Here is a 13,233-nt window from a genome sequence, read left to right on the forward strand (position 1 = left end):
AAAGGAGGGAAGAAATCAATAGAAAACATCAGTTAGTGTTTAATTCTACCAATTAATAGTCAATGCTACAGAAGTTCCTATTATAACCTTGCTAGCAAATGAAACGAGTCTCTGAAATACAGAAACCCTCTAATATATTTATTATTCGTTCACCCATACACTTAAGATCTACTGAGTACCTTTTTTATACAAGATCTTAAACTATTTGCTGGTGTCAAAAACCATTAAGAAGCATTAAACTGGGCTTCCAATTCAGAGTACAGCAAGTACGTAGTCTGGAATAGCCAGAGAATAAGGAGGACAAGTGGGAAAGACAAGAGGATAGCAGGTACCAGGGCAAAGCACAGAAGATTTAACTGCAGAAGCAACAGAGGCCTTATTGAGAGGCAATTGGGATAATACGAAAGGGTTTTAAGCAGAAAAGTATCAAATATGCATGTGAAAAACTGACTCTGATGGCAACATAAAAGGTAAATGGAAGAAGGTCAAGGCTTGAAATAAGATTCATCCAAAAAAAACCATGAACAAAGGCATCAGCAAGAAGAATGGAGAAGAGCAGGCAGATAAAAATAAATGTTTAAGAAAAGAAAATCAATATGCCTTAGAGCGGACTATATGTGAAATATTAAAGAATAAAAAAATGTTCAAGTTCCTAACTCAAATATCTGTGTACGTAGTGAATTTGTCTTCTACTTAAGTAATTCTAAAGGGGGAGAATAAAAATAGGTCTAAAAAGAGAAAAAAGTTATTTCAGTCCTCAATATTTTAATATTGGAAGCCAATGGAGCATCCAGGTAGTTACAATATAAATATATAATATTTGAAGCCACGAGAGTGAATGGCTCTCCCAAGAGAGAACAGGTAGACTAAGGTGAGAAAAGAACAAAGGGCAAAACTTTTGTGAGTACAAACATATAAAGAAAAGAAAGGAGCCTTTCAATGACTAAGAATTTTTTGGATAAGAATGAGAAAATCCAAAAAAGAATGGTACCAGGAAGAGAAGGGAAAGGATCAACAGAGACCAATGCTGTAAAATGAGGACAGGTAAGAGGGGGAATTGATGATGGGAAGGGCATGGGGTGGCAGACATAGAAGCCTCATTTTTGTGGCTAAAAAGTGAGTAAGAAAAAAAAAAAGGTGAATAAGAGGTAAAGAAATGTGGCCTGGGTGTATAAAGAATAAAGAGTTTTCTCTGAAGGGAAACAGAGATAAGGTACGTGTGAACTGGCTCGGTTTTTTATGTGAAAGACCTACAAGGAGGTCTAGAGGATGCAGGGGAAGGAGCCAATGCACAGGGAGACACGGTAACAAGGAAAGCAATGTCCTGGTTTTAAACCAAATGCAAAGAACAGGAACAAAGTCAAGAACAGATGGAGACCAATCTGGAACAGAAGGATACCCTCCATTGTAGCCCAGAGAAAGGAGATATTGATAAGGGCATACAAACATGTGTTTGCATGCGTAGAAGCAGGATACGTGGGGAATTCATATTTGCAAAGTTCCATTTTTCTTAGTGAAGTAGGATGCAAGGTCTTCTCTTGAGAGAAAAGAGGGCAGGGGCAAGGCACAGGGCTTGATGAGACTGGTGAAGGCTCGCAATAGCTATCATGAAACAATGAAGAACATCTAAGAGGATCCCAAGTAACACGAAGAGAGCAGCTGTGGTTAGAAAAATATATGTGCACTATCAATTTACAACACAAATGCTCTCTGCTCAATTTCCTAAGGACCAGAGAAGATGGAAGCTTGGACTGATCTAAAGTTGGGAAACTGGAGGCAGGAAACTCTGAAAGACTATAAAGAGCAAAAATTTTGAAAGAAATGGCAGAAGAAAGCAGTGAAGCACCCTGGGGAAAAGGAAAGAAAAGCCACTAAGGGCTGGTAGACTGGCGGGGGGAAGGGGGGGAGGAGTAAAGCACTGGATAAAAACATTTTAATATCAAGAAATTAGAAAAATCTATAAATTTATAAATGAGATATTTATATAAACTTATCTATCCTTTTCTTTTTTATCTTTTTCTTCCTCTTGAATAATAAACTCTGGCTTCTGTATTTTCTCCTCCGCTATGAAACACTGGCTTTTGAAGCCCATTAATTATTGTTGTTTAACCATTTTTCTTGCTTGAGTTAGATGAAGAATTTATCCAGGGATTTTAAAAAAAAGTTATCTTCATATAATCAAAGAACTTACTCTTTACGTAGAGAACTGACAAAATAAAATAACAGAATGAGAAATACCTAATTCACATGGCAGGTTGTGTGATGTAAGCAAAAGAGCAATAAAAATCCAAATTAGGAAGATAATCTTCTGTGAAAATTTTAAAATAAAGTTTATTCTTTCACAATAAATAAGATATATATTCGTGTAAAGGATGTGGATAGGGGCAGTAGGAGTAGGAATAGCAAAGCTATATAAGCATTGATATGCAGAAGAATCTGACTGTGCCCCTAGCCCCTTTGGCTCAGTGGATGGAGCGTCAGCCTGCAGACCAAAGGGCCCCAGTTTCAATTCTGGTGAAGGGAATGTACCTTGCTTGCAGGCTCCTTCTTGGCCTGGGCTCTGGTCAAGGTTCATGCAGGAGGCAACCAATTGATGTGTTTTTCTCACATCAATGTTTCTCTTCCACTCTCCCTACAAATCAATGGAAAAATATCCTCTGATGAGGATTAACAAAATAAAATAAAATAAAAAATAATCTGACTGTAAAAGATTCATTTTAATCACTAATTAGAGCTAAAATTTAGACAGAGAAATTAGGGCCAGATTATAAATTATCTAGGCTATAATAGCTCAGTCTGAGGATAATCAGAGAAGAAACACAGGGTGGGGTGAGTTGTCTAATAATAAAACAATATTTTATAGAATTTTCTTCCTACTAAAATGTGTAAGTGACAATTAAATGACTGATACACTAGAGAAAAAATGAGCAGTATATTATTGCAGTATAACATATTAGGACATAAACTCTAGTATAAATTGAAGAACTGCCTTTGGTAAGAAACAGCATGATGATACATTAATTTCAAATGTAGATAGGTTATAAAAAACCATCATTATGGTATATATTTTAAATTTGTGAAAATATTTTACATTAGCAAAAGTGATCGAATTTTACCATGCTACTAATAACTGTTAAAAAAAATAAGTTACTACTAAGCTATTTTAAACTGTACCATTTTTTACAACTGTTAAAAAAAAAAATAAGAGTTACTACTAAGCTATTTTAAACTGTACCATTTTTTAAAGTACAGAACAAAGAAAACTATACTTACCACAATGCTTTGACTGTCCCACAATCTCATCGGTTTTCATAGTCTCACACAACTCAAAGTACTGAACGCACTGCTGAACTGCCGCAGTTACCTAATAAAATAATAACTTATTAATTATAGAAATGTGCAGCCTACAAGTCCTGGTATGTGCTAGGCAGAGGGTGCCAACGTAACCAACCCCAGTTTTAAAAATTGGGCAGAGTCTTTAATGAGTTTCTTTGGTAGACAACATTTCATATGAGCTGTCACAATTTGGTACGGGGAAAAGGACATGGAAGCTTATGCTTGGTATCCTCCAGGCTTCACCAAATGAGCCTTTTCCCTGTGCCAATTTTGCTTTGTATCCTCTTTCTGTTATAAATCATAGCTGGGATTATGACTATATGCTGAGTCCTATGAGTCTTCCCAGAAAATCATCAAATCTGGGGGTGGTCATGGGGATCCCTTCCCATATTTTTCTATCTCCTCTAAATCAAACTTTAGAGATTCAGATCAATAATATAAAACTGCCTCCTAAAAATCTGAATTTCAAATTAGGTATGATCAAATCTAAAATCTTTCCAACTCCCCTATTTTTCTCTTACTTTGTTACTTATCTCCATGAATGACATTAGTCACTCAATTAAGTCTTCACTCACCCCCCATTCAAAAAGTCAAGTTCTTTAAATCCTGCATTCTAAATATGGTACTCCTGAGTCCATCCATCCATCCCAATTCACTCTGTTAAGAGCCCTAACTCATGTTTTTATCATTTTTTGCTTGGATTACTGAGAAGACTCTTCTTAATCTTTTTGCTTCAACACTTCTCCCCTATCTCCACTTAGCACCTTAAACCCATTTTCCAAATATTCCAAGGCCTTACTATGATGTTACTTCAGTACTTAAAAACCTACCAGTGGCTCACCACACCTTCAGAATAAATGCCAATATCCTAAAGTTGACATTATACAAAAACTCTTCATGACCTGACAGTCTTTTATACCTCTTATCCTCCAGATATCCCTGTCCTAATCACATGCTTGCACAAATACAGAAGTACATCTACCTGTGCAAAAATCAGTCACCAAAAGCCAATTCAACAACCAAATGACTAATTCATCAAAAGCAAATTCACTGGGAAATTTCACCAATCAAAACAGCCAATTAGATTTGAAACACACTCAAACCTGACGTTTACATTAAACTCAACACTGTCATTTGCAAAAGGGAAGGAGCTGAAGATTTCCTTTAACAATGTCTTTTCTATTTTTATGGAATTATGCTCTGCCCTATGCATGTGTGAAATAAACTGAAGTTAATTGATATATACACAACTTAAAGCATCCAAGAACGTTTTAAACACCTTTACCCACTTAATATTAGCTTTCAGAGAACTGATTTTCAAGAAATTTTCCTAATACCAATTCACGTTTCTCTTAGCAATGTATGTCCAGTTATATAAAACATATGCAGTTTCCATACGTACTATGTGTTTTCCAAATCCTAAGCCTTTAAACATGCTACCACATTGCCCTGAAATATTTTCCCACCACTACCAAAAGCACCCCCCTCACTTTCCCAGGATAATACCTATTCATTAAGAATAAAAAATTCCTCACCATCCTCAGAAAAAGTGTAATTTGTTTTATAGATGACTTCAATCTACTTAATAAATCAATGATAAAACTATATAACCATGGCAACAGGTATCCAGCAGACCAAGTTTAAAATTTTGTAAATCAATATAAGTCAAAAGATCTCAATGAACGTACTTCTGAAAGCCGAGCAATTAGTGTTAGCCCCTTGCTTCTGAATATCAGCCAAAAACAGACACACTCCAGGAAACACATTTGTAAAAGCCAGTCAGTCAGCAACAATCTCACCTGAGATCTCTTCTACAATTGGCTGAACTCATTCTCCTCTCCGAAAGCCCATCACTCCCTGAGTTCCAAGCTTTTCCCCAAACCCTATCCGATGAAGAATCTGCTTTGCCTAACTTAAGTAAGCAATACATTCAGCTTTGTGCACTGCTACAGACTGAACAATGGTCTTAATCCTAGAACTTCCATTAAAATTACCTTGAAGACTCTGACTTGGCAACATTCAGTGAGAACTTCAAAGAGTTGTTCACTGAGCCCCTTGAGTCCCAAACTCTCAAAGCCCTTCAGATCTGCCATCATGTGAGTCTGTGTCAACAATAACCTGAGCTCCAACTTGCTTCATGGGCATTCATTGCAAAATTTGTTATCCTACGATTTGTAATGAAATTTGTACAAAGTAACTTTTTGTTCTGGAGAGGCACCATTGGGTAAAAATTTGTGCTACTAACCTGCTTATTCTTGGCTTGTTTTGCTTTGCTATTTGTACAGTCTTAACTCCTGTTTTATTCTGGTTTGTCCTGCATCTACTGAGTAGTCCAATCCAATCAATAGTCCAATCCAATCAATCAATGCAAGCCAACTCTGAGATTACCAGCTAACAGCAAAAATATAGTGCAAAGGCAACTGGTCAAACTGCCTTGAACTCCTACAAAAAATTTATGAGGACATTCCCTGGCTTGTCAGTTCATGAAAGAGGGCAGTCAATGATTGTCATGTCAATGACCGTATCACCCCTTTTTAGCTTCCGCTTGGTCAGAACCCAAGATAAATTTATAAGCACACACTATTGCCCCAAAAATTCAGTGACCTGTTTATGTTTGTCATGAGTTTCTGTAAGTCAAAGCTGAAACCTTCTCCTGATAGAACTCCCTCTTTCTAGATAAACTTGCTCCTGCAAGCCTACTTCTTAGTCATACCTTGGTAAAGAGCAGTAACAACAAATATGGCTTAGAGTGACAAGTGCCGTTATGGAAAAATAAATACACTTAACAGAAGTCCTAAAGAATAAGGACACAAAGGAGCAAAGAATAGTCAGCTTCCTTAACTGTGAACTTGAAACACTATCTCCAAAATAACCTCTCAAAGACTCTTTAGTTCATTTCCATTCAAACCTTCAGAAACCCATCTCCTTGCACCCATCTCTACTCAGCTTCACCTTTACAACCCACTTACACCCACTTCTGTTCCTACTGCTCCTTTCCTCACTTCTTAAATGTGCCACATTTTATTTGAGAAAAGGTAACAATCTCAGGAAAAGGTACAATCTCAGCAGAGAAACAAACACATCATATAATATCCCCTTTAAATTACAGGAGCAGAAAGCAGATCAGTAAATTTAACACTAATCTACAGAGTCCAGTTAAAAGTATAAAGAATTATTTTCCTAAACCTCAGGAAGATAGATAGAAATTTGCTATAAAATTCAGGATCTAATTTGATACTCATTCTACTGCACAATCAATATATACGAAGACAAGAGGAGAGTGTGTGTACTATGGTAGGAAAATATACTATGATAGGAAAAACAAAGAGAATTTAAATAACCTAGTTGTCAATATTTTTTAATGACTTTGAGAGGACAAGAAAAATAGGAAATGCACTAAATAAAGCCATTTCAGAAGTCATTCGCTTAAGGGTGGGTGGACAAAGTTTCAAGTTGTCAAAAATAAAAGGTTAAATGTTTATGCTGATAGCCAAATGCTTTTCAAATATTTCATGACTTTGCAATGGAAATAAAGCCCTCAATTTCCTCAGATATCTCCTTTAAAAAATGACAACACAGCCCGGCCAGCATGATCAGTGGTTGAGCATGGACCTATGAACCAGGAGGTCACTTTGGATTCCAGTCAGGGCACATGCCTGATTGCAGGCTCAATCCCCAGTGTGGGGCGAGCAGGAGGCAGCAGATCAATGATTCTCTCTCACCATTGATGTTTCTATCTCTCTCTCCCTCTCCCTTCCTCTCTAAAATCAATAAAAATATATTTTTTTAAAATGACCGCACATACACATAAATTATTTGTTGTCTAATGCTACCAACTGAAAATGTCATAACTATAACAAATAGGATCACACAGAGTAGCCACAAACCAGATATTAGTTATAAAATGAAATAAAAGAAAATTAAAAACTCAGTTTCTCAGTTTCCCTAGCTAGTGGCTCCCCTGTTAGACAATGTAGACATTCTATTGTTGCAGAAAATGTTATCAGGAAGCACTGAAGAGAAGCCAAAATAAAGGCTGTAGCAGGTAACCAGGCTAAATAGGCTGCTATGACTAAAGTCCTTATGACAGGAACTCTTATAGAACAAAAGACAAATCCATGGAGTGGTCCAAAGTTTCCACTGTAGATACACAAAATCTGATCAATTCTGAAAGGAAAATGGAAACAAATAGATCTTGCATCCATTTTTCCCAATGTTTTTTACAAAAGTTGGGCCAAGTTCTCTTTAATATATATATATATACAAAATACTTTTATATTTTATAAATTTAGGAAAGTGTTTTAAGAGAAATAAAGTTTAAGTTGAAATCTCATGCAAGTTTGACCCATTATGTATAGGAAATAAAATATTTGACCAAGTCGATAAAATAGTAAATTTGTTTATAATAAACTATTTGCAGGCTAAAAATTGGTGATGGCATAATTAACTTTTCAAGCAACAAACAGATTTAAAACTTAATATATAAAAAACATATTTGAGCCGAAACCGGTTTGGCTCAGTGGATAGAGCGTCAGCCTGCGGACTGACGGGTCCTAGGTTCGATTCCCGTCAAGGGCATGTACCTTGGTTGCGGGCATAACCCCAGTAGGAGATGTGCAGGAGGCAGCTGATCGATGTTTCTCTCTCATCAATGTTTCTAACTCTCTATCTCTCTCCCTTCCTCTCTGTAAAAAGTCAATAAAATATATTTTTAAAAAAACCAAAAACATATTTGAAATACTCCCATCAGCGCCTCTGTGTTAGCAACAGTGAGTTATTTGTATGCCAAACCATAGGGGTAAAATAATCATTCCATTCTTTGTTTTTTCTTCTTTCTCTATTCTAACAAGATCAGTCTATGATCATATGGTAACAACAAATTTTCACTTAAAATGGGACTGGGAAAGAAATGAGATGTGGAAAGACTTTATTTCAATTCAGTTTGTCTAAAGATTTTGAAGTACCTATTACCTCTACAAATAAATTCCATTCCTTTTATTCAGTATCCCTCTTCTCATTTCTGAAGCTCAATTCTTTTGATTCTCAAACACAAAACAATTATTGTTCTCTTTCTTTCATTTTATGCTCTACTGCCTTCACCCAAAAGCTCACAATTCCATGAATCTTTCCCTTCACCTGACTTCTAAACTCAAGATTCTAACCACATAAACCATATTTATCATATCAAAGTCACATTAGCATAATTTATTAGTTTAATAAATTTTTCATGTTCATCACAATTACCTGAATTGCTGACTTCTTTTCAATTTCTTTCACTGCCCTTACATATATTTCTACTAAACAGCAATAAATATTAAACATTTTTGCTAAAATAATTTTATAGTATTGGTTTTTATTTGGTGTAACTTAGATCAATTTTTGCAAATGTAAAAGCATATATCATTCTGAGGTTTTTCATTCAACTTTTAGTCAAAACCACGGATATACTTTATAGAACTCACTCCTTCATAAGTACTTGATATGAATTAAATTACATAATACTTTCAAAAAATGGCTTATATCTCAAACTAGCTTGTTTAGCAACCAAACTACTATGCAGTTATGTACTTCCTAATTGTTATCTTGACTGTATTTTAAGTCTCTACTTTTATTCTTTTATCTTTCACACAATGGTAGTTTAAAAGTCACATAAAAGGGGGACTCCTTCATTATTCAATACTGATTATCTCTCAACTTTGCACATTTAAGTTATTACATCATATATTTTTTGTGATATTATGTCTCAACATAAAAACAGAAATATAGACATACCAGAGATTTATATTTCTTTTCAAGAAGTCTTAGTACGACAGTTCTGCTACAATATCCATGCTAAAATTAGAAGAGAAAAAAATGGCATTTAATTTAATATTCAAGCTATACCATTCAAAATGTATTTTTCTTACATAATTTCCAATAATATCATATATTACATATTAACTTAGTTTCAAATTATTATAATCAGTGCCAAACAGTTTTTTCTATGTATAATAGATTATTAGCACAGCAATGACAAGAATCCAAATTATATCAAAAACTATGGGTTTACTGACAGACCAGTAGAAAAACTTTCTATCCCTCAATTGTGACCAGTTTCCATACTAAGCTATATTAAATATGTTTTTATTAATTTTGGAGAGATGAAGGGAAAGGGAGAGATAAAAACATCAATGATGAGAAATAATCATTGATCAGCTGCCTCCTGCATGCCCCTCTACTGGGAATCGAGCCCACAACCCAGGCCTGTGCCCTGAGACCGGGAATTGAACCATGACCTCCTAGTTCATAGGTCAATGCTCAACCACTGAGCAACACTCGCCAGGCCATACTAAGCTATTTTAAAATCACCACCAACAAAAAACAAATCTGACTACCAGTGTATGTCACAGCCTAAAGGAAAAATGCAAAAGTGGGCATGGGGGTTGAAAATCACAACCCTTACACTATAGAAGATACCATACTATCTACATATGCAGAAATTTGACAATGTTGAAATGCTCTGGAGGGACAGTATCTTAATCATGCTCTGCCAATCATATTTTTTAAAAGATTCAAAGTGCCAAAAGACCTTTCATTCTCTCCTTAGAGCTAAATATGGATGTGATTAAAACATGCTTCATTTGCATTGCACGAAGCAAGGGGAAAATACACATAAGTATTACTTCCCTAAATTATATTAGATATCATTAGTGTTCAATGTGGTTTCTTCATTTTACTTGAGAATAAAAATTAGTAAATAATACTATTAAGTAAAATCTATCAGAATTCTGGGAATAGAGTTTAATTAAATGGGGGTTTAGTTAATTGAGGATTAAGCAAAGCCTGTGTGCTTTAACCTCATAGCTGAAAACATTTTCAAAACCATTTATCCTTTTCAGGTTTAGTAAGAGAAATATGTTGACCTACAAGTAAACTATTTTGCTGAGTAATAAATGAACATGTTGCTGTTTTGCACGGCAAGTCCTGGGGCCAGCCTTTCCCTTCCCCACAAATATACAATGTTCAGTAGACAGGTTGAAAGGGACAAATATCTGAGAACATAAGCCCACACTGCTGCTACTACTGCCAGACACAGACCACTCTTATTCAACAGCAGATGGGAGAGGTAACAATATAAGGACCTCTTTACTCTTAATATTAGTTTCAGTTCAAGGACAATGGTACGCTCCATAGGAAATCACCATCATTCAGGCTTTAAACACATTTCCCAACTACAGGTTTAGCAAGAGGCAAATCATGGAATGTTTTCAGACATATCGCCTAAGTCAGAGAAAAATGCACAGTGAATCTTTATGTTCTACCATACCTGCTTTAAAAATTTGATGTTTTTATACTACAGATGACCAGATTTGGATAGGTCATTCAGCTTAATAAGTTCAAATGAATTCAAAACCTTATTCTGGCCTGGCCTGTGTGGCTCAGTTGGTTGAGCGTCATTCCATGTACCAGGAAGTCACCTGATTGATTCCAGATGAGGGAATATGCCCAGATTACAGGCTCCAGTATGGGCATGCAGGAGGCAGCCAATTGAGGTCTCTCTCTCTCATCGATGTTTCTATCTCCCTGTCCTTCCTCTCTCTGAAATCAATAAAAATATATTTTTAAAAAATAAAACTATTCTAGCTCTGTTGCTTACAAGATAAACAATCTTTACTAGATAAAAAGCTTGAACAAGTCATTTAACTTCTCTATATCTCAGTTGCTGCATCTGTAAAATGGAATAATAATACTACCTATCTCATATATTGTTATAAAAAGTAAATAAGTTAACACATATAAACACAATTATAACTTTTAGTACACAACAAACATCAAACATTACCTATTCTTTGAAATATAGCTATGCACTGAAAGGTATAAAAACTTAATTCATTTTTTTCTCACCATCCACTTTTTGAACCAAACAGCCCTGGCATCAACCAATACCAGAAAGTAGATGGGATGCAAAATCTTTTGTGAGGCAAGATGACTTTGATCACGTTTAACTGATAATAAGGACAAAGTACTCTCCACAATTTCTTCCATGTACCTTAAAGATTGAGAAAGAAAAAACAAATGTTCACTTACACATCTATATATATAAAAGCTTAAGCGACCAAACAACTGAACAACCAAATGACCGAACAACCAGTCGACCGGTTGCTATGATGTGCACTGACCACTAGGGGGCAGACTCTCAATACAGGAGCTGCCTTCTGGTGATCAGTGTGCTCCCACAGCCGACCAACCTTCTGCGCTGGCTAGCACCCCCAATTGGCCCCAATTTGGGGGCTGGCCAACCTCCCAAGGTCCCTCCCCATGGCTGGCCAGCCCCCCACTGACCCTGATTGGGGGGTGGGGCGGCCGGCCAACCTCGTGCGAGCCCCCCCCCCAATTGGCCCTGATCACTGGCCAGGACGAGGGACCCCACTCACGTATGAATTCGTGCACCGGGCCTCTAATATATATATATAAAAACTGGTGATACACTTTATATTTATGAAACGATAGTATTAAGTAACCTTTAGAAACAACTTTTTTTTTATATTTCAATAAGTGGCTTTTTTGCTTTCTATATTCTTATATTCTTTCTATTTCAACACTGTCTCTCCAAATTTAACTTTTCAAGACTCACAGTTGCTCTTATAGCCATACTAAAGATGTTTAAATTAAAAGGAAAAATTTAAAGAACACCTAAGGAACTTATCCAAAGTAGCAGAGACCAATAATGAAAGAACCAAAAACCACAACACCTCTTTTTATCTTGTGTAAAATGATGGAAAATGATACCTGCATAGAGCCATTCACAAAGCTAAGTACAAAACATGAAAAGCCATGGAGCAGACTGACATACCTCGATATGGGGTTGGGGGAATGAGAAGAGATAAACCAAAGAACTTATATACTTATAGGTATAACCCATGGAGATGGGCAATAGGATAGTGAAGACCTGGGGGTCTGTAGGGGCTGGGAGGAGGGGGTAAAGAGGGAGAATGGGAGATATCTGTAACACTATCAACAATAAAAAATATATTTTTAAAAAAATAAAAAGCTAAAAAATAAAACTTTATGAATTCTTTCCCAATTACATAAATAAATTAAAACACTCTCTATTCTTTCTCTTTGAAATGTATGTGAGATAGTAACACTCCTATATTTTATGTGGGCATAAATTAGAGGACTTACTTCTTAGGGTGACGAATCCAGAAAGATGGAGCCTCTTTCTGATATTCATTTAGAAGACAAACCTATAAAGCAGTGTAAAACAGTTCTCAAGAAATTAGAATTCTTAAATATAGAACTATTTAAATTTCAAAAAAAAAATGCACAGTATAGCAAATGAATACCTTTCTAAGTAAGCGGATCACATTAGGATTAGTTACATCTATGCCAGTTGAAACAGTAGGAATATGATTTTCTCTAGAAAGAAAGTATAACTCCAAATATTTAGCTGAAAAGAAAAGTAAAAAATATATATATGAGTAGTATACCATTGAATTATAGTGCTTTCTGAAAAGAAAAGTTAGTTCTGATCCATTTTTCTTAAATACAAATGAAAGAAAAAAACATTTTTAAACGATGTAACAAACATACCTAAGCTTGTATAAATTTCCTTGGTCATATGGAATGGTGAAAGTGTAAATGTCTGTGCATAGAATTTTAAAATCCGGTCCTATGGAAATAAAACAAAAGATTTGCATCCAAAATTCTTACAGAATTAAATTAGAGATGAATCATTTTTCACACAGTAAAAAACTTAGAAAATAAATCATGCAGAAACTTGTGTAGGAATCTACACTAATAAAAGAGAAACATGGTAATTGGAGCACGACCGCTACCCTTCCCATTGGCTAATCAGCATATCCTTATGCAAATTAACTGTCAGCCAAGATGGTGGCCGGCAGCCAGGCAGCTGGA

At 35.6% G+C, this 13,233-nt stretch overlaps 1 protein-coding gene across 2 annotated transcripts in view; it reads right to left on the reverse strand.

Annotated features, from left to right (window-relative positions):
- Nucleotides 1-13,233, reverse strand: part of TBC1D32 (TBC1 domain family, member 32) — a 115,483-nt gene that overhangs the window by 85,771 nt on the left and 16,479 nt on the right. For both annotated transcript variants that reach the window (XM_005858938.2, XM_014533753.1), the window contains exons 6-11: nucleotides 12,910-12,988; nucleotides 12,663-12,766; nucleotides 12,502-12,563; nucleotides 11,221-11,365; nucleotides 9,109-9,168; nucleotides 3,274-3,364 (exon numbers count right to left, since the gene is read on the reverse strand). In XM_005858938.2, coding sequence (XP_005859000.1) covers nucleotides 3,274-3,364; nucleotides 9,109-9,168; nucleotides 11,221-11,365; nucleotides 12,502-12,563; nucleotides 12,663-12,766; nucleotides 12,910-12,988 — 541 coding nt within the window. The remainder of the gene's footprint in view (nucleotides 1-3,273; nucleotides 3,365-9,108; nucleotides 9,169-11,220; nucleotides 11,366-12,501; nucleotides 12,564-12,662; nucleotides 12,767-12,909; nucleotides 12,989-13,233) is intronic.

The sequence above is a fragment of the Myotis brandtii genome, unplaced genomic scaffold (genome assembly GCF_000412655.1).
Source record: "Myotis brandtii unplaced genomic scaffold, ASM41265v1 scaffold123, whole genome shotgun sequence".
NCBI lineage: Eukaryota > Metazoa > Chordata > Mammalia > Chiroptera > Vespertilionidae > Myotis > Myotis brandtii.